The sequence below is a fragment of the Bufo bufo genome, chromosome 3 (assembly GCF_905171765.1).
Source record: "Bufo bufo chromosome 3, aBufBuf1.1, whole genome shotgun sequence".
NCBI classification, from domain to species: domain Eukaryota; kingdom Metazoa; phylum Chordata; class Amphibia; order Anura; family Bufonidae; genus Bufo; species Bufo bufo.
The window spans coordinates 382,765,919-382,792,336 of record NC_053391.1 but is presented as its reverse complement, the minus strand read 5'-3'; the positions used below and the strand labels follow the sequence as shown (position 1 = coordinate 382,792,336).

General features: G+C 44.3%; 1 protein-coding gene across 1 annotated transcript; it reads right to left on the bottom strand.

The window, feature by feature from the left end:
• Positions 1-10,912: 10,912 nt before the first annotated feature.
• On the bottom strand, positions 10,913-23,323 carry LOC120993812 (speedy protein 1-B-like). Its single transcript, XM_040422279.1, has 9 exons — positions 23,301-23,323; positions 22,444-22,541; positions 21,789-21,847; positions 21,466-21,548; positions 21,152-21,320; positions 20,933-21,074; positions 20,567-20,656; positions 13,813-13,855; positions 10,913-11,120 (listed from the first exon to the last, which is right to left on the bottom strand). The coding sequence occupies exons 1-9, from the start codon at positions 23,321-23,323 to the stop codon at positions 10,913-10,915; spliced, it is 915 nt and encodes a 304-aa protein (XP_040278213.1).
• Between the last annotated feature and the right edge of the window lie 3,095 nt (positions 23,324-26,418).

Genomic DNA, 26,418 nt, shown 5'->3' with positions numbered 1-26,418 from the left:
TGTCAAGTCTGTGAGCTGTTGCTGGAGAGCTGGTTCATGTGTGTCAGTACATACTGCATCTGTTTGGTGTTTGGATTGCAGTATGTTTTTATGGGTTCCAGTTTACCTTGGTGTGGTCTTCTTTTGTGCCATCCAGCAGCTGCCAGGGGTAAGTTACCATGCCTTCCTGGGTTCTAGGTTCAGTGGTTCTCCCCGCCACTGGACTTACCTGCTGTTCCACTTGGCATTTCTCTGCAACAAGGCCGGTTAAGACTCCTTTTCATCCGAGTCGTGGAAGAACAGGTCGTCTCTCCCCTGCTCCTATGTGAGGTTTTATCAGGGCGACTCAGGGTCCTAGGTATCCTGGGTATAAGCCGTCCTACCATCCAGGTCCGCTCATACGGTGAGGAGTTAGGGCGAGGATTAGGGACTCTTTAGGAGGTGACCTGCTCCCTGATTCCGGTATCCTGGCCTAGCTGCTTCCCCATTATACCTGACATTGTACAGTGGGGGGTTTCCCCCACTCCCCATCGTGAAGGTCACGGCCCCAACATGGGAAGGTGAAAAGCCGAGTGAGGATAGCAGTACAGAGGAGGGATCCGCAGCACCGCAAGAGGCTGGAAGAGGCAGTGGGGTTGCAAAAGGGAGAAGTCAGCCCACACCAAACAGGCCCGCAATGTTACACTGAGCACCCTTGCCAAGGGGTAGGTGTCCCGCAGTATGGCGCTTTTTGGATGAAAGTGCAGACGACAAAAGAGTGGTAGTTTGCAACCTGTGCCGTACCAAAATGAGCCGGGGCGTGAACACTAGCAACCTCACCACCAGCAGCGTGATCCGCCACATGGCATCCAAGCACCCTAATAAGTGGTCTGAACAACTGGGTCCACAATCTGGGTCTGTGTGTCAAACCACTATCTCCTCTTCCCCTGTGTTACGCACTGCTGGCCAATCCCCAGTCGAAGGCGCAGGCCCGGATGCCCCTCGCCCTGCACCTTCGCATGAACCATCAGTAGCAATAGCCACTTCCCTGTCCCAGCGCAGCGTCCAAATGTCCATAACACAGTCATTTGAACACAAGCGCAAATACCCACCCAGCCACAGGCCATAGCACTAAATGCGCAACTTTCGAAATTACTGGCCATTGAAATGTTGCCATTTAGGCTTGTGGACACTAAGGCCTTCCGCAGCCTGATGTCAGCGGCTGTTCCTCGGTACGCAGTCCCCAGCCGCCACTATTTTTCACTGTGTGCCGTGCCCGCCTTACACCAGTATGTGTCCCAGAACATCATCCGTGCCCTGACCAACCCAGGTACTGGGAAGGTCCACTTAACCACGGACAAATGGACAAGTGCTGGTGGCCAGGGACGCTACATTTCCCTAACCGCATACTGGGTGAATGTTGTGGAGGCCGGAAGTGAGTCGTACCCTGGGATGGGACAGGTGCTACCCACGCCCAGGATTGCAAACCCCCACTTCTCCTCCTCCGCCGCCGCCGCCTCCTCCTCCTCCACTTCCACCTCCAGCAGCAGTCAGCTATCAGTCGCTAGCTGGAAGCAGTGTAGCACTGCTGTGGGTAAGCGTCAACAGGCCATGCTGAAGCTGATCTGCTTAGGGGACAAACAACACACCGCCGCAGAGCTTTGGCAGGGTATAAGGGACCAGACCGAGCTGTGGCTCTCACCACTCAACCTACAACCAGGCATTGTTGTTTCTGACAATGGCCATAACTTGGCGGCGGCTTTGGAGCTCGGCAACCTGACACACATCCCATGCCTAGCCAACTTCTTAAACTTAGTGGTTCAGCGGTTTTTCAAAACCAACCCCAATTTGCCAGAGCGGAGTGCTTGGGGCTTCCAACTCACCGACTGTTTTGCAACGTGAGCACGTGCTGGAACTCTACGTTCCACATGTTTCCAGGCTTTGTGAGCAGCAGAGGGCAGTTGTGGAATACCAGCTGCAACATGGTAGTCGCCTTTCGAATCAACTGCCACTATTCAGTGAGGAGTGGGCATTGATGTCATACCTCTGTGAGGTTTTAAAAATCTTTGATGAATCCACACAGATGGTTAGTGGCGATAACGCTATTATCAGCGTAACCATCCCACTGCTGTGTCTACTCAAACGTTCGCCGCTCACAATTAAGGACGACGCTCTGAATGTGGCAGATGAAGAAATGGGGGAGGACATTACACAGGGTGATAGCCAGCCCACCCGCAGTTTGTCTTCTCAGCTAGAATTGGACCATGAAGAGGAGGAGGAGCTGGAAACAGTTGCCTCTGCTACAGAGGGTAGTACCCTGGAACTTAAATTCCACCTGTTCAGCGTGGATGGGCAGAAGAGGAGGAGGATGAGATGGAGAGTCATCCTGATGTCGACATTGACGTCTTGCCTGTTGGTACTCTGGCACACATGGCTGACTTCATGTTAGGCTGCCTTTCCAGAGACCCTAGCGTTATACGCATTTTAGATAACACGGATTATTGGGTGTTCACTCTTCTCGACCCCCGCTACAAAGTGAACTTCTCATCTCTCATTCCTGTGGTGGAGAGGACGGGTAAAACGGTTCAATACCAGAAGGTACTTGTTGAGAGATTGCTCCAAAATTTTCCATCTGAAAATGCGACCGGCAGAGTCCGTACTTCCTTAGGCAACCGGGGAAAGGAGACAATGGGAACACACAGCAGTTCCAACAAAGCCAGGGCAACACTCTCCAAGACATGGGACACTTTCATGATACCCCGCCTGCAACCTCACCCTGAAGCGTGGCCTAGTGGTACAAGGAGGGAAAAGTTTTGGAAGATGGTGAAGGAATACATACCAGACCGTGTCAGCGTCCTAAATGATCCCTCCGTGCCTTAGGCCTCTTTCACACGGGCGTTGCGGGAAAAGGTGCGGGTGCGTTGCGGGAACATGCATGATTTTTCCACGCGAGTGGAATACATTGTAATGGGTTTTGCACCCGTGTGAGAAAAATCAGCATGTTTGGTACCCAAACCGGAACTTCTTCACAGAAGTTCGGGCTTGGGATCGGTGTTCTGTAGATTGTATTATTATCCCTTATAACATGGTTCAGCAAGTTGTGGCGATAAAATTAGAGAAAGGCGCTCATAGGGTGAGTATGTTCAATAAAAGATTAAATCTATTATAGGAGGTAGTTTGCTCACCTATTGGGGTTGCACCAATTTTGGGTGCAACCACAATGAAGGCAAAAAGCAGAGAATTGCAACGGTTGGTGCAGCCTGGATTCGTCTGGTCGCCTTGGGCAGGAGCCACCCTGCCACTCGGGTAACGGTAGAAAAAAACTAGACACTGAACTTTACGTCCAACGTGTGGACCTTGGGAGGCGCACTGACACAACCGGTCATAGACAGTATTTAGGTTTCAGCTATTTTCATTTTATTCATAGACAACGCGTTTCGGGGTACTGGGGACCCCTTTATCAAGTCTAAAAGGTGGATTAGTAAAAAAGGACACATGGAAAGTCACAATGCAGGTGTACCCATCCATATAGGGAAACGATAATATAATGATAATTAAAAAATGGTATATAAATAAATATATACGTGTATATAAATAAATATATATAAATACATGTGAGGATAAAAATAAAAATTGATCAATACTAATGTATAAAAATAAATGCATAGAATAAAATCAGATTATGAAATACATATATATATATATATATATATATATATATGAGGAAAAAATAGTAAATAAATAAATGAATAAAACAACAGAAAAAATGCATATATATAAAATTTGTCTAATGACCATTAGCGCACATATTTAGGGGATAGTAGTTTTAGAGACCAGTGGTAAATAATTGTCCGCTGCTGGAATAAGAAACTACTATATTATGCCAGGAATAAACAAATAACCTAGACAGATCTATACTAGATTAGTATCATGTTCTGAAAAGGTGATATGGGCCCCAAGGAAAAAAAAAAAAATAATAATAAATATAGTTTCTACTTAGAGATGAAAAACGACACATATCTGAGTATTGTTGCCAACAGAGCAAGAGGCTAGAAGAATATAAATAAATATGAATGGATAGATGGATATGACAACCACGTCCATAGAATATCTAGACCTGATGCTTTATTCAGAGGACAAGACCATCAAGTCAAAGACATATTTCAAAAGGGTTGACGGAAATAGCTACCTGGACTATAGGAGTGCCCACTATAAGAAGTGGAAAGACAATATCCCGTTCAGCCAATTCAAGCGCATCAGAAGGAATTGTACGGATGAGGACGACTTTCTCTCTCAGAGCAATATATTAAAATCTAGGTTCACTAAGAAAAAATATCCAGAAAGAATTATATAAAATGCATTTATGCGGGCAAAAAATCAAAGCCAGGAAGAATGCCTGAATATAAAAAAGAAAAACGGAAGGACCGAAACATCCAAAAGTGCTAAATACAAGACATCTTTCATCACGACCTTCAATCCCAACCATGCAGCTCTGAGAACCATTCTATCAAAACATTGGCACATCTTGAAAGATGATCCATATCTGAAAGACTTGATACCATCAAAACCCCGTATCACCTTCAGGAGAGCAAAAACTCTGAAGAACATACTCGCACCAAGTAAACTCAAGAAGAAAAAGAACATCAATACAATTTCAGCCGGTCTAACGTGCCAGCTGAAATTTAAAGGCAGCTATAAATGCAATCACAAACTATGCAAATGCTGCGATAATATTTCAAACCGTGTCCAGTCCTTCAAGAGCAACGTAACGGGAGAGGAACATCCGATCAAAAGCCTCATGAATTGCTCATCAACCTATGTCATATACTTGATAAAATGTGAATGTGGGCTACAATATATAGGCCGCACCATCCAGACGCTAAGAGAAAGATTGAATAAGCATCGATGGAATATCTCACGAGGCTACCCATAACAAAGATGCTTCAAAACTAATAACAATTGAGATCGTTTTGGAAACAGCATCTGATAAATTCAGGACATTGCAGAAACGAGAGATGTATTGGATATTCAAACTCCAAACCCTGGAACCATATGGACTTAACGAGTCCTTAGAGAGCAAATGCTTTTAATTGGCCCGATTCAAATGACATCATCCTGAACATCCCAGTGCCCCCCATTACACTTATCCCCCCCCCCCCCCCCCCCCACCCAGCCCAACCACTTGCCACATATACACTCCTGGCATACCCCTCTGGCCCTTCCTCCCCCCCCCCTTCATCCCACACTCAGTGGGCTTATCTACGATAAATGCCATCCTCAGTCCACTTATTATCCCCTTCCTTACACACCTACATTAAAACCCATTCCCCCTTGCAGGATGCTTATGTCTTCACGTCCTTCCCTCCCTCCCACCCGCTGTTATCATTTCATCCTGCAAAATAAATCCTTCTCCACATCACTTCCCTTTGAACCCACAGCTACAACTATTTGGTTTTAACATCTATCTGGAATCTTTTGGCATTGCGTTTCTCTGACAGCCACACACATGCTGATCCCAGCTTCATTTTCTATCCACGCAACTGAACTTCGTTCCCCCTCCCTGCCGCTGTCCAGCTCTCCCCCTTCTGTCTCTCCGTGCGCCGCTGGTGACTCCGCCCCTCCAGGGACGCTCCTCCAATGAAGTGTGTCAGGCCCTCCCACACAAGCCTTTTTTTACCTACAGCAGCGCGCGCTACAACAGGTCAGCGTCCTCCTCGTGTCATTCGGATTCAGCAGCAGCAACTGCTCTGCTGATCCGATCCAGGTATGTTACACTCTGGCATTTGAGTCCATTTCCTCAATTCCAGCAGTTATATCCTCAAATTTCACTATGGTCTACCGAACATATGACTACATCTTTAGCCCCTGCTTGTCAGTCCCTATGCCTACCTGAATTAATTATATATACATACATGTCCATCTATCCATTCATATTTATTTATATTCTTCTAGCCTCTTGCTCTGTTGGCAACAATACTCAGATATGTGTCGTTTTTCATCTCTAAGTAGAAACTATATTTATTATTATTTTATTTTTTTTCCTTGGGGCCCATATCACCTTTTCAGAACATGATACTAATCTAGTATAGATCTGTCTAGGTTATTTGTTTATTCCTGGCATAATATAGTAGTTTCTTATTCCAGCAGCGGACAATTATTTACCACTGGTCTCTAAAACTACTATCCCCTAAATATGTGCGCTAATGGTCATTAGACAAATTTTATATATATGCATTTTTTCTGTTGTTTTATTCATTTATTTATTTACTATTTTTTCCTCATATATATATATATATATATATATATATATATATATATATATGTGTTTCATAATCTGATTTTATTCTATGCATTTATTTTTATACATTAGTATTGATCAATTTTTATTTTCATCCTCACATGTATTTATATATATTTATTTATATACACGTATATATTTATTTATATACCATTTTTTAATTATCATTATATTATCGTTTCCCTATATGGATGGGTACACCTGCATTGTGACTTTCCATATGTGTCCTTTTTTACTAATCCACCTTTTAGACTTGATAAAGGGGTCCCTAGTACCCCGAAACGCGTTGTCTATGAAAAAAATGAAAATAGCTGAACCCTAAATACTGTCTATGACCGGTTGTGTCAGTGCGCCTCCCAAGGTCCACACGTTGGACGTAAAGTTCAGCGTCTCGTTTCTTATAACATGGTTATAAGGGAAAATAAAAGCATTCTGAATACAGAATGCATTGTACAATAGGGCTGGAGGGGTTAAAATAAATAAATAATTTAACTCACCTCAATCCACTTGATCGCACAGCCCGGCTTCTCTTCTGTCTTCTTCTTTGCTGTGTGCAGGAAAAGGACCTGTGGTGACGTCACTCCGGTCATCCATCATCACATGATCCATCACCATGGTAAAAGATCATGTGACGGACCATGTGATGACCGGAGTGACGTCACATGATCTTTTACCATGGTGATGGATCATGTGATGATGGATGACTGGAGTGACGTCACCACAGGTCCTTTTCCTGCACACAGCAAAGAAGAAGACAGAAGAGAAGCCGGGCTGTGCGATCAAGTGGATTAAGGTGAGTTAAATTTTTATTTTTATTTTTTAACCCCTCCAGCGCTATTGTACTATGCATTCTGTATTCAGAATGCTATTATTTTCCCTTATAACCATGTTATAAGGGAAAATAATAATGATCGGGTCCACACTTGCTTGCGGATGCTGGCGATTATCACGCAGCCCCATTCACTTCTATGGGGCCTGCGTTGCGTGGAAAACGCACAATATAGAGCATGCTGCGATTTTCACGCAATGCACAAGTGATGCGTGAAAATCACTGCTCGTGTGCACAGCCCCATAGAAATGAATGGGTCAGGATTCAGTGCGGGTGCAATGCGTTCACATCACGCATTGCACCCGCGCGGAATACTCGCCCGTGTGAAAGGGGCCTTACAACTACTGGGTGTCCAAGCTGGACACGTGGCACGAACTTGCGCTCTACGCCTTGGAGGTGCTGGCCTGCCCTGTCGCCAGTGTTTTGTCTGAGCATGTATTTAGTGCTGCTGGTGGCATTATAACAGATAAGCATATCCGCTTGTCCACTGGCAATGCTAACAGGTTGACTCAGATAAAAATGAACAAGGCCTGGATTGCCCCTGACTTCTCAACTCCACCAGAGAAGAGCTGAGCTGATGATGTACATAAAGGCAATTTCAATCTATCATTTATAATGTACTCAATCTACTGTAGTGTATTCCCATGCATTTTTTCCACCACAAAAAAGAGTATATGGTTGAATCTTGTTTTCTGCTTCTCCTGCTCTTCCTCCTCATCCAGATTGTATATATTCCCCCCACTCTAATTTTTTTATAAGTTCAGCTCAACTGCAGGCCCTCAACTCAAATTTTTTTATAGGGTGAGATGAACAGCATGCACTCGCATATTATGTTTTAGAGCGTCAGCTCACTTGCAGGCACTCACATATAATGTTTTACAGCGTCAGCTCACCAGCAGGCCCTCGCACCTAATGTTTTACAGCGACAGCTCACCAGCAGGCACTCGAATATAATGTTTTAGAGGGTCAGATCAGCAGCAGGTCCTCGCATATAATGTTTTAGAGCCTCAGCTCACCTGCAGGCACTCACATATAATGTTTAACAGTGTCAGCTCAACTGCAGGCACTAGCATATAATGTTTTAGAGCAGGCACGCTCAACCTGCGGTCCTCCAGCTGTTGCAAAACTACAACTCCCAGCATGCCTGAACAGCCTACAGCAGGGCATTGTGGGAGTTGTAGTTTTACAACAGCTGGAGGGCCGCAGGTTGAGCATGCGTGTTTTAGAGCGTCAGCTCACCTGCAGGCACTCGCATATATTGTTTTTGAGGGTCAGCTCAGCAGCAGGCCCTTGCATGTAATGTTTTACAGGGTCAGCACAACTGCAGGCCCTCACCTATCATCATGTTTTACAGGGCCAGCTCAACTGCAGGCCCTCGCATATAATGTTTTACAGGGTCAGCTCACCTGCAGGCCCTCACCTAAAATCTTTTACAGGGTCAGCTCACCTTCTGATGATGACAGCAAAGTCTTGCCTGTTGGTACACATGGCTGACTTCATGTTAGGCTGCTTTTCCCACGACCTGCGTGTTATACGCATTTCAGACCACACGGATTACTGGTTGTTCACCCTTCTCGACCCCCTCTACAAAGAGAACTTCTCATCTCTCATTCCTCTGGTGGGGAGGACAAACAAAACGATGCTATACCAGAAGGTCCTTGTTAAAAAATTGCTCCAAAGTTGATAGGGCAGACATCCAAATGGATCGTCGCCGTCACGAGGACGTACAATCGCCTGGAAGTTATCTAGAGTTAGCAAGGTGGCAGCAGGCCCTCACCTACAAGTCCAATCTTAGTAGCCAAGAGTCTGGTCAACACAATCCTCAACATGATGGCACACTGGGTGAACGTTGTAGAGGCTGGGAGCAAGTTGGCTGCTGGCACCAGACTTGCGCTGCAATAGATCCTCGTTAACGGAAAGTGTACTCATTCCAATAACAGGGCCGCTTAGGAGTGCTGTATTGTTATTTATCGTCACTACCTCCCCGAATCGGGAGTGGGTAATTGCCGCGCGCCTGCTGCCTTCCTTCGAATTTTGTGCTTTAATAACTTGACCCACCCTCTCTGGATGGTTCACAATTAGGAAAAAAGAGTGGAAAGGCAACAACAGCCAATCAGATTTAAGCCATTGACCTCACTTGGATGTGGTATCCCTTTCTCAAGCTCCATCTCCGGCATCAAACCCTGATTCCCCGTTACCCAAAATCACCATGGTAGGCACAGAAAAGAACATCGAAAGTTGATAGGGCAGACATCCAAATGGATCGTCGCCATCACGGGGACATGCAATCCCCCAGAGGTTTTAGATGGTCAGATCAGCAGGCCCTTGCTTCAAATGTTTTTGAGGGTCACCAGCAGGCCATCAATCATAATTTTTTAAAGGGTGTGTATGATGTTATCCTTTATGTGTAACAAAGGGTGTTTTGGAGTGCCGGTTCCTTGTAATTTTTGGCAGCCCTTTCACTTAGTGCATAGGCTTTATGAGTGTAGGAGTCCCACTACCTGAACAATTGTACCACAATGTGAATGAGGTCCTCCTTTATGTGATATACAGGCTGTTTCGGAGTGCCTTTTACTTGTAATTTTTTTAAGCATTTGCATTTTATATACAATTAAATATACAGGAAAGCATGTTTCCGAGCAATTTTTCATGTAAAGTTTATTTTTTGGGGGGTTGTGTGCAAATTTTTGTCAGTATGTAAAAGTGGCGTACAACTCGGACAACATGGTTCCCAGCAGTGACCTGGGAGTTCAAGATGCATCCAGACATCCTCCCCATGGTGTTCCCGATCCATTTCGGTGGTGTTTCTGTCGCTTTCTTACCTTTTCCAATGGACCATGCACCCTCCCCTCTTTAGAACAGGGGGTGCCTGGTTGTCTCCCATTGACTTCCATTATACTCGGGTGCTCGGCCGAGCACACGAATATAGCAATGTGTTCGGGTCGAACACCCGAATACTTTGGTGCTCGATCATCACTACTCATTAACTATTTCAGTTAATTTAGCCACTTGATCTGCCAACTGATCAAACCGATCTTTGGATTTGAGCACAGTTTGGTTTTGTGATGTACCCTTACTAGAAGTGGGAGACCGATTTTCTAGGTGAAGAAGAGGGTTTAGGCCTACCTTCCTTCTGTTGTCTGGGCCTGTTATTCCAGCGCCTGTATCCAGGAGGACCCCTATTGTAATATTGGGGACGGTAATTAGACCTTTTGTTGTCTCCATTATTATCCCCCTCTGACCCGTTGGGGCTATGAGGCTTTGTTTGCTTGGGTCTTACCTGTTGTCGCTGGGCTTGTTGGTAAGGTCCTGTAGACGGAGGGTACCTGCGTGGCTGCGTTTCAAATCCCTGGTTGGGGTTTATTTTAGCTTCTGCTACGTTTTGTTTTGGGGACCTTTTGTATCTCCTCTCACCCGTAGCATGGCACTCACTGATGTTATACATGGAAGTGGCAGCCGTCACCAATATGTCCAAGGGATTGAGATCTCTAGCTAGGCTAAATTTAATTTGCATAGGCATTGCATCATAAAACAATTGTTTGAATTCCCCAGACTCCCAATTTGGGGACCTATACGCTAGCCCATAGTCATTTTTAAGGATAGAGAGGAATTCCCGGGGACTTTGATTGGGTCTACATGTGAGTTTATAAATATCTTGTTTTGCAGAAGTAATAGTTCGGTAAGGGCCAAATTCTAATTTTACAAATTGTGCAAAACATCCTGACAATCCCGGATCCCCCTGTCCTTAAAGGAAATAAAGTAATGGCGATACTTATTTTCAAATGCCCATGGTAGGAATCTGATCCTGTCTGCATCAGAATACAATTTTAAAGAATCCATGGTGGACTGGTACAGTTCTGAGCAATTTCAGGATAACCTTTCTTATTAAATTTTGCTACAGTGACATTGAGAAATGTAATGATACTTGAGGAACTCTGATCCCCTTCTGAACACTGAGCTTTTTTCTTTCTAGAGACCACTTCAGCATATGATGGTCGCCTTGAACTCTCATCCCCCTTTTGGGCAAACTCATGCCTGCGCAGTAAGGAATGAACCACACATAATCATTCATACTCCAATCACTTCTATCGTACCTACTTGGCACAGGTGACTTAACCCTAACATCCCTTTCTAGGGGAAGGTGTGGGGGAACACTTCTGTGGCCTTTGGTGTCGCTAGCGCCTAGTAAGTGGCGGTTACTGTAGTAAAGTGAGGAACCGCACTCAATTCAAGAATGTGTCCCTGGTGATAACCAGCGCCCTAGGAATGCCTCCACTCATCTCACAGATAATATGACCGCTGATGAAGGTCCATGTGACCAAAACGTCCGGTCAGAAATATTCTGCTACTGATTGATATGTACCACTGGGCAAATGGATGATGCAGATATCATGAAATAAAGCTATACTTGAATTGCAAAATTTCAACCTGAGTGCCTCAATATTCTATTACTTAGTAACGCGGTTACAGCTTGAAACGATGCCATCTTTCTCGGATGGATTCCGCTTTAACCCCTTAGTGACCAAGCCTGTTTGGGCCTTTATGACCAAGCGTTTTTTTCTTCCTTTTTTTATGGTCTCGTTCCAAGAGCTATAACTTTTTTATTTTTTCATCTATATAGCTTTATGAGGGCTTGTTTTTTACGGGACAAGTTGTAGTTTTTAATGGCGCCATTTTGGGGTACACATAACTTTCTGATTAACTTTTATTAACTCTTTCTGGGAGGGAGATAGGGAAAAATAGCAATACTGCCACTGCGTTTTTACATTATACATTTTTTGGCGTTCATTTTTCGGTACAAATAACATAATATCTTTATTCTCTGGATCAGTACGATTACAGTGATACTAAATACTTATAATTTTGTTTACGTTTTACTACTTTTTTTGCAATAAAACACCTTTTATTAACCAAAAAAATTATTTTGCATTGCCACTTCACAAGACCCATAACTTTTTTTTATTTTTTTATATGGAATTGTGTGAGGGCTTGATTTTTGAAAAGACGACTTGTATTTTTCATTGGTATGATTTTGGAGTAAATGCCGCTTTTTGATCGCTTGTTATTACGTTTTTTTTCGGTGGAAACTAAGAATAAATTCGAAATTCTGTCTTTTTTTATTTTTTATTTTTTACGGCGTTCACCATAGGGGATAATTTATGTAATATTTATGTAGTCCCGGTCGTTACCAAACATATGGGGGATATTTTCTTTTTGCAATTTTTTTCATTGAAAAGCGTATTTTCGATGGAAAAAAAAACATATTTTTTTATTTTATGGAATTTTTTTTATTTAATAAATGTGTATTTTTTTTCTATTTTTTTTACTACTTAATAGTCCCACAAGGGGACTATAATATACAGTATTTTGATTGCTTTTAAAATGTAATGCATTATCTCTATAATGCATTGCATTTCAATAGCAATGCTATTCGAACATTGACCAGCAGGCTGAGCCAGAGAGGCACAGCCTGCTGGAAGTAACGGAAGACAGGCTCGGGGCCCTGATCGGAAGCAAGGTAAGCTTCCCAGCACATCAGCACCCCGCAATCGCATTTTCGGGGTGCCGATGGGAGACAGAGGGAGTCCGCTCCCTCTGTCACCACTTTACATGCAGCGGGCGCCATTGCGCCCGGCATGTAAAGGGTTAAACAGCCCGGATCGGCACTCCTGCCGTTCCGGGGTGTTAGAGCAGGGACCCGGCTCTCATGTGAGAGCCAGGTCCGCGCTCCCCGCTGCACGGGGGAGCTGTGCAGCGCTTAAACTGGGCCGCCGTAAAAATGCGGCAGCCCAGCCTAAGGCCCCTTAGTGACCGCCGTAAAAACACGTATGGGTGGTCACTAAGGTTTTAAGAGCACGTGATGATGACATATTTATATTTTGGGATCTGAGAGCTGGAGGATCCAAAAATCTCTCATTATCAGACAAATCACTTTCAACATTGACTATATTAGGACAAAGAATTTTATTTTGGCTTTGTGTGTTTTTTTTCTTTATGCCATGTGCCACAATAAAGCACAGTTTGGCCCCTAAATCCTGGTGTCTGTGAAGAAGTGTGTGGATGCAACCCTCGAAAAAGAGCTAATCCCCCACAGTATATATAATCAAAACTACTATATAACTAGGATATTTAGATAAATGTTTTATACACTTATGAAAAAGCACAACACTGCCCACTCCAAGTGTACAAGGTATATGCCTACCCTATGGGACGATACCTCATTCTGCAAGGTACTCTGTATGACGTCCAACTGCAGCTATGTACAGTCTATGCTCCTAACTCCGGACGACTTACCTTCCTGTCCTCTCTGCTTACTACTCCCTCTTCTGTCCGTGGGGCGATCCAACTGATAGGAGGGGATTTCAATGCTCAATTTTCAGAAAGTTTCCATAAGCTTTTGACAACCTCTGCCCCTCCTTCTTGTCAAGTCAAACGCCTAGCTAGAGGCTTTCGTAGACTTATTCGTACACACTCCCTCTATGACCTTTTGGAGGGTAGACAATCCCTCCTCCCGTCAATATACTTTTTATTCTCCTATTCCCTAGGGACCACTGCACATATCGGCCTGATCACATGGTTAGATCGCGTTCCCATATTCCTAGAACCTATTTTCGCTTCAGCTCCCCTGAGACACACTCATTGGCGTTTAAATTAATTTAACTAACCCAGCGACTAGTGCAGAGTTACGTACAACCCTGATTCAGTACTATGACGAAAATGCACCCACCGCTCCTTCTTTGGGTATTCTGTGGCGCCTGCATATGCCTCTCCTTTTGATTAAAAAGATAAAGATGCCGAATACAGAGAATGCACACACTCTTTACGAGCAGCAGAACAAGCTCTCGCATCCCGACCTTCGAAATGGTTATTAAGACAAATCATTGAATTGAGATCCCGTCTTAAATCAATAACGCTTTCTGTTTCTGCAACTGAGAGGCTGATCCAGTTAGGGCTGAAATGATTACTCGATTGAATCGAGTAGTTCGACACAAAAAAATCCTTGATGCAAATTTTTGGGATCGAGGATTTGTTTGTGTCATGTGACCACGAAGCGTATGTGAAGTGCTTGCTATTACTCACCCTTCCATGGTCACCCGCCGGCCCGCACCACGCTGCACTTTCAGCCCTGATACATGGTCAGGACATGGCATGAGGGGGCAGCTGGTGGCACTGAAGGGGCAGCTGATAGCACCGGAGGACAAGCTGATGGCACTGGGTTGCAAGCTGGTGGCACTGGGGGACAGCTGATGGCACTGGGGGGATGCTGATGGCACTGGGGGGGAAGCTGATGGGGACAGCTGATGGCACTGGGGTAAAGCTGGTGGCACTGAGGGGTCAGCTGATGGCACTAAGGGGGCAGCTGGTGGCACTGAGGGGGCAGCTGATGGCACTGGGGGACAAGCTGATGGCACTGGGGGACAGATGATGGCACTGGGGGACAGCTGATTGGGGACAGCTGATGGCACTGGGGGGGAAGCTGGTGGCACTCGGGGGCAAGCTAGTGGCACTGGGGGCACCTGGTGGCACTGGGGGGAACCTGTAGGCACTGGGGACAGCTGGTGGCACTGGGGGGAAAACTGATGGCACTGGGGGGAAGCTGATGGCACTGGGGGACAAGCTGGTGGCACAGGGTGGGGGGGGGGCAAGCTGATGGCACTGTGGACAAGCTGATGGCCCTGGGGAGCAAGCTGGTGGCACTGGGGTGCAGATGATGGCACTGGGGGACAGCTGATGGCACTGGGAGGATGCTGATGGCACTGGGGGGAAGCTGATGGCACTGGGGGGGCTGATGGCACTGAGGGGTCAGCAGGTGGCACTGAGGGGTCAGCTTATGGCACTGAGGGGACAGCTGTTGGCACTGAAGGGGCAGCTGATGGCAGTGGGGGACAAGCTAATGGCACTGGGGGCAAGCTGGTGGCACTGGGGGGCAAGCTGGTGGCACTGGGGGACAAGCTGGTGGCACTGGGGGCAAACTAGTAGCACTGAGAGGGCAGCTGGTGGCACTGGAGGGCAGCTGGTGGCACTGGAGGGCAGCTGATGGCATGGGGAGCAGCTGATGGCATGGGGAATGATGAGTTTTTATAAAGAAAAATGTTATTTTAATTAGTTTATTGTTATTAGAGAACTCGATTAATCGTTGGATTAATCGATAGAATACTCGATTACAAAAATAGTCGATAGCTGCAGCCCTAAATCCAGTAACCATACAGCGCTTCTTCACATTTAGTAACAAACCCTACACCCTTTTAGCCCGACAATTAAAATAACGTTCGGCGACCTTCACCCCTCACGCTATTAAAGATCGCCAAGGCATCCTCCAATACCACCCTGACGCAATATCTAAATCATTCCATGCCTACTATTCGGCTCTATACTCCCTACCTTCCTACCTCCCTGCGGACGCGACACAGCGGAACGTGATATTGGACAAGTTCTTTAAAGAATGCCACCTGCCTTCGCAATCCCCTAAGGCTTTAGCCCACCTGAACCAGATTATTACAGTGGAGGAGGTTAGGGATATTATCTCAGACTTGCCTGGCGGCAAATCACCTGGTCCAGACTGGCTTTCATATAAATACTTCAGAGACTGACTACTTCCCCACATGGTTCGGCTATTCAACAGATTCTTGCTAGGTGAACAAATCCCTTACTCTATACTACGCTCATATATAACTGTTATCCCCAAACCCAGGCAAGGATCCAACGGATTCCTCGAGCTACCTTCCTATTAGCCTACTGAACCTGAACTCGGATCTGAAGATATTCACAAAATTGGCAGCGAATCACCTTAACTTCTCGCTCTATCACTTTATTCCCAAAGATACAGTTGGCTTTGTTCGTCTCCGTCAGGCGGGAGACAACACTATAAAAGTGTTCGGAGGCCCTGTTACTCAGCTTAGATGCAGAAAAAACTTTTGACCGCTTAAATTAGGAATTTATGTTCCGGACACCATTTTGGCTTTAAAGGCCCCTTTGTAGCTGCTTTGCGGGGCCTATACTCCTCCCCTGGAGCGAAGATCAGGTTGCCACATGCCCATTCACCCACTTGCGATCTGTAACGGGTCGCAATGGGGGTGCCCGCTTTCCCCCCTACTTTACGTGCTTAGCATTGAACCTCTAGCTGCCTTAATACGTAACAGTCCAGACATACAGGGCAGTCCGGTTAGAGATAAATCATTTTCCGTCTCGCTTTTTGCAGACAATGTGTTACTCTCTTTAACAAATCCCTTTCTCTCTCTCTCCCCAATCTCCATGCGGTTTTAGGTCGCTATAGTAAACTTTCCGGATATAAACGTTACACCTCAAAGACTGAGGCTTTACCGATTAACATTCCCGCAGACCGTCTCCACCTACTTTAAACTAGGGGTTTAACTATACCTGGTGTACACCCTCCATTAAATATCTAGGGATACACCTTACCGCCAATTACTCCTCTCTCTATAAAGCAAACTTCCCTCCATTGTTATCAGAAATGTCTACCCTATTCTTGAAGTGGAAATCCCTTCCAATCTCTCTCTTAGGCCACATTGCAGTGATCAAAATGTCCATTGTCCCTAGATTCCTGTACCTATTTGAGACTCTTCCAGTGAGAGTGCCAGCCATGGTCCCTCGCTCAATACAGTCTGCGTTTCTTAATTTTGTATGGAACTATAAACGCCATAGGCTTTGCATTTCAAAGTATTGCTTTATATTACCTAGCGACTCATCTGAGACATATCGCCTCTTGGTCTACGCTTCACTCATTCAACCGTTGGACTGAGATCAAGCAGTTGTGGCTGGTGCAAACTCACCCAGGGACCTTAATTTGGGGCCCTCCCCCATCTATCCTGGCTTCTGCACTACTCAGCCCCATACTGTTTACCAGAGAGATCTGATATAGAAATAGAATTAGGTATGGTCTCTCAACGCTCTGCTCAACTCTTACCTCCTTTCTCTTTTCTCCTAACCTTCCGGGGAGCTCGGCAGCGGGGATGGTTAGACCGTGGATGGTTGCAGAACTCTACTGCTTTATAGACTTGAAGGACCCCCTCTCTGCTCGAATGTTGCCCTTTGAAGAGCTTCAGAATTTTTTTTTATTGCCGACCACTTTAGCATTCCGGTACTGCAGCATTCTACACTATTGTAGGAGCGTGTTGGGTTCATTAGAGGTACTGTCTCTTACCTCTTATGAACGTGTATGTACTCGCGGCCCTTCATCTAAGGGTCCATTCACACGTCCATAATTCTGTTCCGCAAAACGCGGACCCATTCCTTTCTATGGGGCTGCACGATGTGCTGCCCGGACCCGGAAATGGGAACCGCACTTCCGGGTACGCAATTCCGATACCGAAAAAAAAATAGAACATGTCCTATTCTTGTCCGCAAGTGCGGACAAGATTAGGCATTTTCTATTAAGTGCCAGCAATGTGCGGTCTGCAAAATGCGGAAAACGCACATTGCCGGTGTCCGTGTTTTGCATATCCGCGGATCCGCAAAACACACACGGATGTGTGAATGGACCCTAAGGGTCTTATTTCCGATATTTACCAGATACTGGCTTCCGTGGACTTCCCTGTAGATTTTAAGTACCTCTACATGCAAAAATGGGAAGACTGGTTAAAGAGCGAGCTTTCGACAGAAACCTGGCGATCCATATGGCAGAGGGCGCACTCTAGATCCTAGTACAACTTACAGAGAAAATCTGTTAAAGATTTTGACACACTGGTATTATACACCAGAAACATTGCACACTTTTAACCCTATATTACCGGATATCTGTTCTCAGATGAAGGCTTCCCTTTACCAAATTTGTTGGCCTTGCCCAGTGAATAAGCCTTATTGGCTACAGCTGACTCAGGTTGTTAGGGAAATAATAGGTACACGCATTCCTAGGGACCCTTCGGTGCTTCTTTCGAATCTGATCCCTACGACATTTAGGGACCGAGATGCCAGGCTGCTCCTCCACATACTGATAACTGCTAAATGCCTGATTGCTCTTTAATGGAGACGTCCGGCTCTTCCTTCTAGATCTGATCTGTATGCCTGAATACTAGATATTAGATCTTGGAATACTCAGTTGCCCGCCAGCGGGTTACGGTGGCAAAGTTCCTGACAATTTGGCAGCCATGGTACACTCGTCTACCTACATCTCCTTTTTGTTTCTTTTTGGCTCTCTCTTTTCGTATTACTTAGGTTTTTTTTGTGTGAATTGTTGTTTTTATGGGTCCATCTGTTTGGGACCGTACATATGGCAATATATCATGCATGATCGTAAAACTTAATAAAACTTAATAAAGTTTAAGTTGGGAAAAAAAAAATCTGATCAGTGAGGGTCCGACACCCCGCAACCTCACAGATCAGCTGTTTCCTGCAGCCTTGACACTAGAACTAGCACTTTGGAATAGGCAGTGTGGCTCAGTTCAAAATGTAGTGGCCATGCTGGGTTACTGGAGCTCAGCTTCTATTTAATTCATAGGGATATGAGCTGCAGTAACCCATCACGGACACTACACTTTGAACTTAGCATTGTTTCCTACACCTTTAAAGGGTTTCTGTCACCTGAAAAATGGGTATTAGGCTGGCTGCCATTAGTGATGTGCTAATGTCAGCTGAACATAACTATATTAGTGCCATCTCACTGCCTAAAGCCTTTATTGAGAAAAACAAACTTTTATAATATGCTAATTAGCCTCCTAGGGGGGGGGGGCTTTGCACCTGCTCCTAGAGGCTCCTTTTGCCCACCTCTTTTCACGCCCTTCTTCTCTTGATTGACAGGGCCAGGGCAGCGCTGCTCTCCTCCCGCCAGCCATGTCTGCAGTGTAAATCTCGTGCCGTTCAGTATTTAGCACAGGCGCAGTGAGGGAAGACGCTCGGCGGCTGCTGGCTCCCTCACTGCGCCTGCACCGAATACTGAACAGCGCAAGATTTACACTGCAAACATGGCCGGCGGGAGGGGAGCAGCGCTGCCCTGGCCCTGTCAATCAAGAGAAGAAGGGCGTGGTGGGCCTCTAGGTGGGCCTCTAGGAGCAGGTGCAACGCCCCGCCTGCTCCTAGAGGCTAATTAGCATATTATAAAAGTTTGTTTTTCTCAATAACGGCGGCAGACAATGAGATGGCGCTAATATAGTTATGTTCAGCTGACATTAGCACATCACTAATGTCAGCTAGCTTAATACCCATTTTTCAGGTGATAGAAACCCTTTAAAGAGCTAGTTCCAGCATTCGAGGCTGCAAGGTACAGCTGATCCGTGATATTGTGAGGCATCAGACCCTCAGTGGCTGGATATTAATGACCTATCCCGAGGATAGATCATCAATACCAGGAGCCTGGAAAACCCCTTTAAGTGCACAGTAATGATCAAAGTGAGGAATAACTCATTTGCAGTGAAGCATGCACACGTTCCTCATAGAGGTTGTGGGAAGAAGAGGTCCCACTCATCAGTCTTGTGTGCTCCTGGGTAGCTGATTGACCTCTGCTGAATCAATGCCAGCACCCAATACCCTATCAGCATTGAGCATGTCAGGGATAAGGCACTGGAGCTCCAAACATAAAGAAGTTCTGACATCTACATCTTGCTGCTTGGAGGGTCTGGAATGCACAGAACTGGGCGGTTGAGACCCAAAGACAACTTGTGGACAACTGCACCTTTTGCTTTCCTTAGAGTCCATCTCTGAACCATAGTTGATGGTGGTTCTTTGCGAATAGGTCTCAATGGAGAAATAATGGTGACCAGTGAAATCCACAGATGCTCATTTATTTCAGTGTGCCGCATGAATTGCCTATTTTTTATGCAGTGGTTGCATAAAAAACAAGCATTAACATCAAATACTAATTGATCAGTCACCAAAACCAGGAGATCAGTTTGTCTCTTTATCTCAAAAGGCAAATCCCACATCATCCACATTTTCTAAATAATGTTTTTCTTTCACACACAAAAATGGAAGAAATGACTCAGAGACGGTAAAGAGTGTTAAATAATGTGAAGTTTATTATGAGAATATGTGTATTGTATATGTGCTGGTTACCTCCCATCACTCACGAAGAGCGTACAGCAGCACTCAGGACAGGAAAAACCCCCTGTGGAGGAAACCTGTGGGAAGCCAAGGCTGCTGTACTGCCCTTCCTCCAGGCATACTAAGGGAGGTTACCGCTATAACATACGTTTTGGTGTGTGTGTGTGTGTGCGTGTATGTATTGTGATCAGTATTTAAGTCTCGGAAAACCCCTTTAAGGGCTTGTTCACACGACCGTGCCATGTTTTGCGGTCCGAAAAACACGGAGGCCGCCCGTGTGCCTTCCGCAATTTGCGGAACGGAACAGGAGGCCCATTATAGAAGTGCTGTCCGCATCTTTTGAGGCCCCATTAAAATGAATGGGTCCGCACCCGAGCCGCAAAAAATGCAGCTCGGATGCGGACCAAATCCAGGGTCATGTGAACAAGCCCTAAGTGTGTACATTTATCTGTTTTTTTTGTGAGTGTGTGACTATGAATGATACATACCATCATCCAGGTCTTCATCCATCCTGTCCTCTCGATCTTCTTCTCCTTGTAGGTCCAGCAGCCATGTTCCCCATCCTGGCAGCAGCACATCTACATTATTAATAGAAACCACAGTAGAAACATTATAAAAATGTTCATTGTGGGAATAAACATAAACATTTTATAATGCTCTTCTATAAAGGTCACATTACTTAGAGAAAAGTTTAGCATCCAAGAACTCCCCCCTTCCTGACCTACATACATGTACAAAGTTGTTTGTCACAATAAAGTTACGCTTACCACAGATGTTTGTCAGTCTGCTGTACTGCGTTCCTATGTGTCTGTCTGGCAGTAGATGTTCTCCTCTTCAATGGGCAAGGCGGTTACAAAGAGAGCAGGGTTCAGGGCTGATCCATGGGCCTTTGATGGTGAATTCTGTATCTTTCCTCCTGAATCGGCGTATGGCCCAGCTGTGATGGACTTTCCTCTCTCTCTTCCATGCCCAATGTCCAAGGTCTTCTGCCATTATCTGGAGTTAAATATCTTATACATTATTATAATTACTACTGGCTTCTAATCACAGTTTATAGCTTTTATGTTACTAACCAGATCACAGGTGGCCCGGTCCACCCAAGCTCTCAATCCCATCCGGATGAACAATAGGTTACGCAGTTGGTGAAGCTGCTCCCGCTGTACGGTCCACGTCCATCCGAAGGCCCAGGGGTAGATCTCCTTTCGAAATGGCTCGTCCTCTTCAAATTGGTTGGCCAAAAACCTGGAAGAAAGAATACGTCAGAAGACAATGAGAAGAACCAGTACTGATATCACAGATAGTAATATTACATGGATGATAATATGTAGGGTTTTTACACAATGAATAGTAAATATATACATATTGGTTCATGATAAAAGAAACTCACAGAGATGGAAAGAAATATTTTCTATATTCTTCAGTAGGCAGGCCTGCTCTTCTGAAGTAAGTGAGGACCATGGCCAGGAGATACTAGTAGGGTGAGAAGCAGAGTTAGAGGCTGGTGATACACTTCCTATGTAAATATATTATATTATACAGTACATATATGTGTTCAGTATGTTCCTTATATTCCTGTCCACAATCCTACTGCAGACATAAGGGCTGCAGCATCTACTGATGACGATAATACCACCAGGTCATGCAGTGCAGTGTATCCCCAGTCTGTCTTCTGAAATCTAGAAGAATTTCTGTCCCTCAATATAGTAATACCTTGTCCGAGATCTTAAAGCAGCTGTCCCTGATAAGAAATGACTGGATGTTCTCGTCTTCTACAAAATAATAAAAATACGATTATTTCACTATTTAACCGTGTAATTGATATCTTCTGAACTATAACAGTATGACCTCCATATACAGTACAGAAACATGCTGATAAACCTCAGTGAGACATCATATTATAATCAGCACCTGAGCAGTGAATTCACCAGTGACCAGTGCGGCACAGTTACTGAAGCTATATGGCAGTTTTCTGGCGTATAAAAGTCTCAGTGCTTTGAGCAAGCCATAGTTTGCTCTAAAGTTAATTTTATTTAATGATTTTCCAATTCCCATTCTTCTCTTTAAAAAAATAAAATGGTCAGAGATTAATGGAAAAAGACGAGGCATTTTTATAATAATTTACGCCAGAAAACTGGTGTAAATAATAAATGAAATCTATGGCAGCCTGTACATGATGTAGATTACAGTTTATGGTGCACGGATGGCACAAGATGTAGCACATTTTTTAAGAGTCCTGTGCCTTAATAAATTTAGTGCATCTTACTACAAAGGACCTCTTATTAGGACGGGCATATAAAGTACCAGTCTTTAGTAAATGTGTCCATAGTGTCTGGTTGGCATCCTTGGAAGGTGCATTCAGTCTTACCAAGGAGTGTGAAGAACGCGGCCCGCTCTTCTGGATGAAGGATGTAATCATCCATCTTCCTCTTCTTCATGGATTCTTCCTGGGTGGCAGTCAGTGAACTGTGATAGAAGAGAGATATTGCAGGATTAGGCCTCATGCACATGACTACATTAAGCATTACTTCTGATTTGCTGGGCGCTGTATTATGGCACCAGGAGATGTCGGCCTATGCTGCACCTCAGTTCTTCTATATTTCATAACAGTGGTGTCCTCACCATGTAGGTGGATCATGTCACTGCTAAGGGGCCCAGCACTGAGCTGCTTCCTATGTTCTCAACATGACACCATGGCATTTATCTGCACCTACACTAGAGGGAACTCAGTGTATAAACATTTTACAGCTTCTATTGAGTTCAATAGTAACTGTATAAACTCCTATCCCCTGAGCTCCCCTTAGTGGTTGCTGCAGGTGACAGTGTTATCATGTATTATATGAGAGAAGCAGGAGACATACGCTGTATGGGGAGGATTCATCTATGTCTAGTATTTAAGCCATACATTGAGAAATATGGTGTACAGAATTGGTGAAAATTTTTAAATTACCTATTTCACTTTTTTAAACTTTGTTTCAATTCTTCTACTTAATAAAAAAAAAATCCTAAATTTGGAATCAATCTTATTGGGAGGAGGGCCCTTAGTAATTGTTGCTATAGGGCCCTATGTGTACACCCCTGTTTCATAGTCCTACGGAAGGATTTCCTTACATACTCATATCTGATTAGAATATATGTAGTGATGTTGTGTAATGTTTAGTATGGATTTGCTGGTGTAAGGGTATAAGCTATGGTGCCTGCAGGGATATAAACTCCTCCACTTACTCCTCTCTCTTCCTCTTCTTCATGGTCGCTTCTCCCGTTCTTCCTGGAAGCTTGAAGAGAACAAAAATAAATTAATAATATGCAGGGTGAATGAGGCCAAGGGCAATTTTAATTATTTTTTTTACTAAAGGAGATGTCCAGCCTTTAATAATTAAAATCCTATCTTTAGATTTGGCCGTCACTCACGGATCAGGAGGGGTCTAACACCGCACACCTCCATAGAACAACTGTTCTGGTGTAGCCGTTTCAAGAAATTTGGCACCGTTATTACATAGTAAACTTGTCAAACTTGTAGTGGACCTAGATTTGCCAATTTGTCTCAAATTGTGCTGTATTTTTGTGTAGTTTATGCCAGAATCTAGGTGCACACACATTAATAAATGTGAGCCTATGACTGTATATCCTGTCTCTGGCTTTCTAGTAAATGACCCCCAAACTATACTTCATGGTACCACTGAGATACATGGTAAAAGCATGTTACCACCTGTATGTATATTCAACAAGTATTATATTCACCATATATACGATACAGGCACAGGACACGTGATACGGCTGCTGCTGCTGGGATGACATAGCCATTGGGGTTATTATCTGTTTGCACTAAGCACTTTATATCCAGTATATATGTATATATGTTATGTTTTCAATATGTGTAGCCTGTAATATGTGATCACCCTTATAATTGATCCACGTGACCTGTCAGGGCATCTTATCCTTGATTTTCGTCACCACCATTAATTATTGTGTTTTATGTATATTTTAATATTGTATCATAATATTTTGCGATTATGACTTTGAGACTCTGGCAGCTATTTTAGGTGTTGATATTAGGGCATGTGCCGGAGCAATGGTTTAGCCCATTATATATGATTGGTGTTTATTAAGTAGTTTTTTCTATGAAGAATTTGAAAAACAAGGTCCTCTATATTGTACCATATTTATTGAAAATTCTCCATATTAATAAAGATTGGCACCAAAGTTTCTCCATATTTTTACACAATAACTTTCATTTCTCCATATTTTATACAACAACCTCAGTTTCTCTGTATTTTTACATAATAACTTCTGATTCTTCATATTTTGGATATTTATATTGAAACCTTTGTGTTTTATCAATAAAGTCCATTAGATTTTGGTTTACCAACGGTCGGTTTCGGGGATGACATAAATCAGCAATTCCACTGATCAGATGACGGTTTTTTACCTCCGTTGAATCGCACTTAGCAGGTGGTTCTTCAGTGCGCAGATCCCCATCTTCGTCTCTCTCCAAAAATTAGTCGCTTTGTCTCCTGCTCGCAGAAGTAAGGAGCCTGTCGTATCTCTAATAGAGAAATCGCAGACTGGCACCAACTGTCAGTTTTCTTCCTCCTTTCAATTCAAATCCTGCAATTCTATTGGTTGATGCTATGGTGATTTATGCACAATTTAAAGGGACAGTGCATTCTTATAACACTCAGCATCCATACAATACAAGTACTTTTTAGGTCATCCTTATTCCTTCTGGTGTCATTTATGAAAGCTGCCATGTTGTTTCATAGCCTCTAACCCCTATTTGTCAATGCAAATTTGTGCATATCTACATTGAATTCTATGAAAGTTACAAAACGAGCCAAACTTGTGGTGTACAGTTGGAACTATATCTGCTATAATTGGATGTACTACAACTCCCATTTTGCGCTTAGGTAAAAAACTTTGTTCTACTATATATGGCCAGATTTTCTGACTCCAGCACCATATGCCAATCATTGTCCTCTACACCCCCGCCTTGCACTCATACAAGCACTTAACAAGCTAGGCACCCCAACTACCATCAGGCAGGAGCCCTAGAACTGGGTTGTGCCCCGAGGAAAGAAAGGGTGTGCCCTTCTTTCACTGCACGGCCCTAGGGAACAATTGTATGAAGAAAGTAAGGCCCCTTTCACACGGGTGAGAATTCCGCGCGGGTGCAATGCGTGAGGTGAACGCATTGCACCCACACTGAATCCAGACCCATTCACTTCAATGGGGCTGTTCAGATGAGCAGTGATTTTCACACAATGCAGGCCCCATAGAAATGATTGGGGATGCGTGAAAATCGCAAGCACCTGCAAACAAGTGCGGATGAAATTCAATTTTCATGCATGGTTGCTAGGAGATGATAGGGATGAAATCAACCCCGGACCCCATTAAAGTGTATTCCCTGTATTATTTTCCCTTATAACATGGTTATAAGGGAAAATAATAGCATTCTGAATACAGAATGCTTAGTAAAATGTAGATTGAGGTGTTAAAAAATAAAAAAAATTTACTTACCTGTTCCAATTGATTGGGCAGCCAGCATCCTCTTCTTGCTTCTTCTTTCAGGACCTGCACAAAGACCTTTGGTGACGTAATCTGAGCGCGGTGACGTCAGCGCAGGTCTTGCTGAATGAAGATAGAAGATTTCTTCACCATATAGCCTTTTGCAGGTCCTGAAAGAAGAAGCAAGAAGAGGATGCCGGCTACGTGATCAATTGGAACAGGTAAGTAATTTTTATATTTTTTTTAACACCTCAAACTACATTTTACTATGCATTCTATATTAAGAATGCTATTATTTTCCATTATAACCATGTTATAAGGGAAAATAATAAAATATACAGAACACCGATCCCAAGCCCGAACTTCAGTGAAGAAGTCCGGGTTCGGGTCTGGGTACCACAGTTAGTTTTTCATCACGTGCGTGCAAAACGCATTGCACCCGCGCAATAAAAGCTGAACATCGGAACGCAATCGCAGTCAAAACTGACTGCAATTGTGTAGCTACTCGCACGATTTTCCCTGATCGCAGACGCAACGCATCCGGACCTAATCCGGACACGCTCGTCTGCAAGAGGCATAACTGTAATTGCCTGGGACAGCCAGAGCCACAACCACTCCCATCCTCCACTCCGGCTACTCCTTGGCTCATTGCATTTGTATTATTTAAATAGCACCAACACAGACCATAGTCCTGTACAAATATTTTCATCACACACACTAATTCTTGTTCCTAATTTAACACATATATACTGTATATATACTATGTAAGATTTCACAGGATGGCAATTTCACAGGATGGCCTTGTTTAAGCAGTTTATTTTTTTATCATAGCTATGTT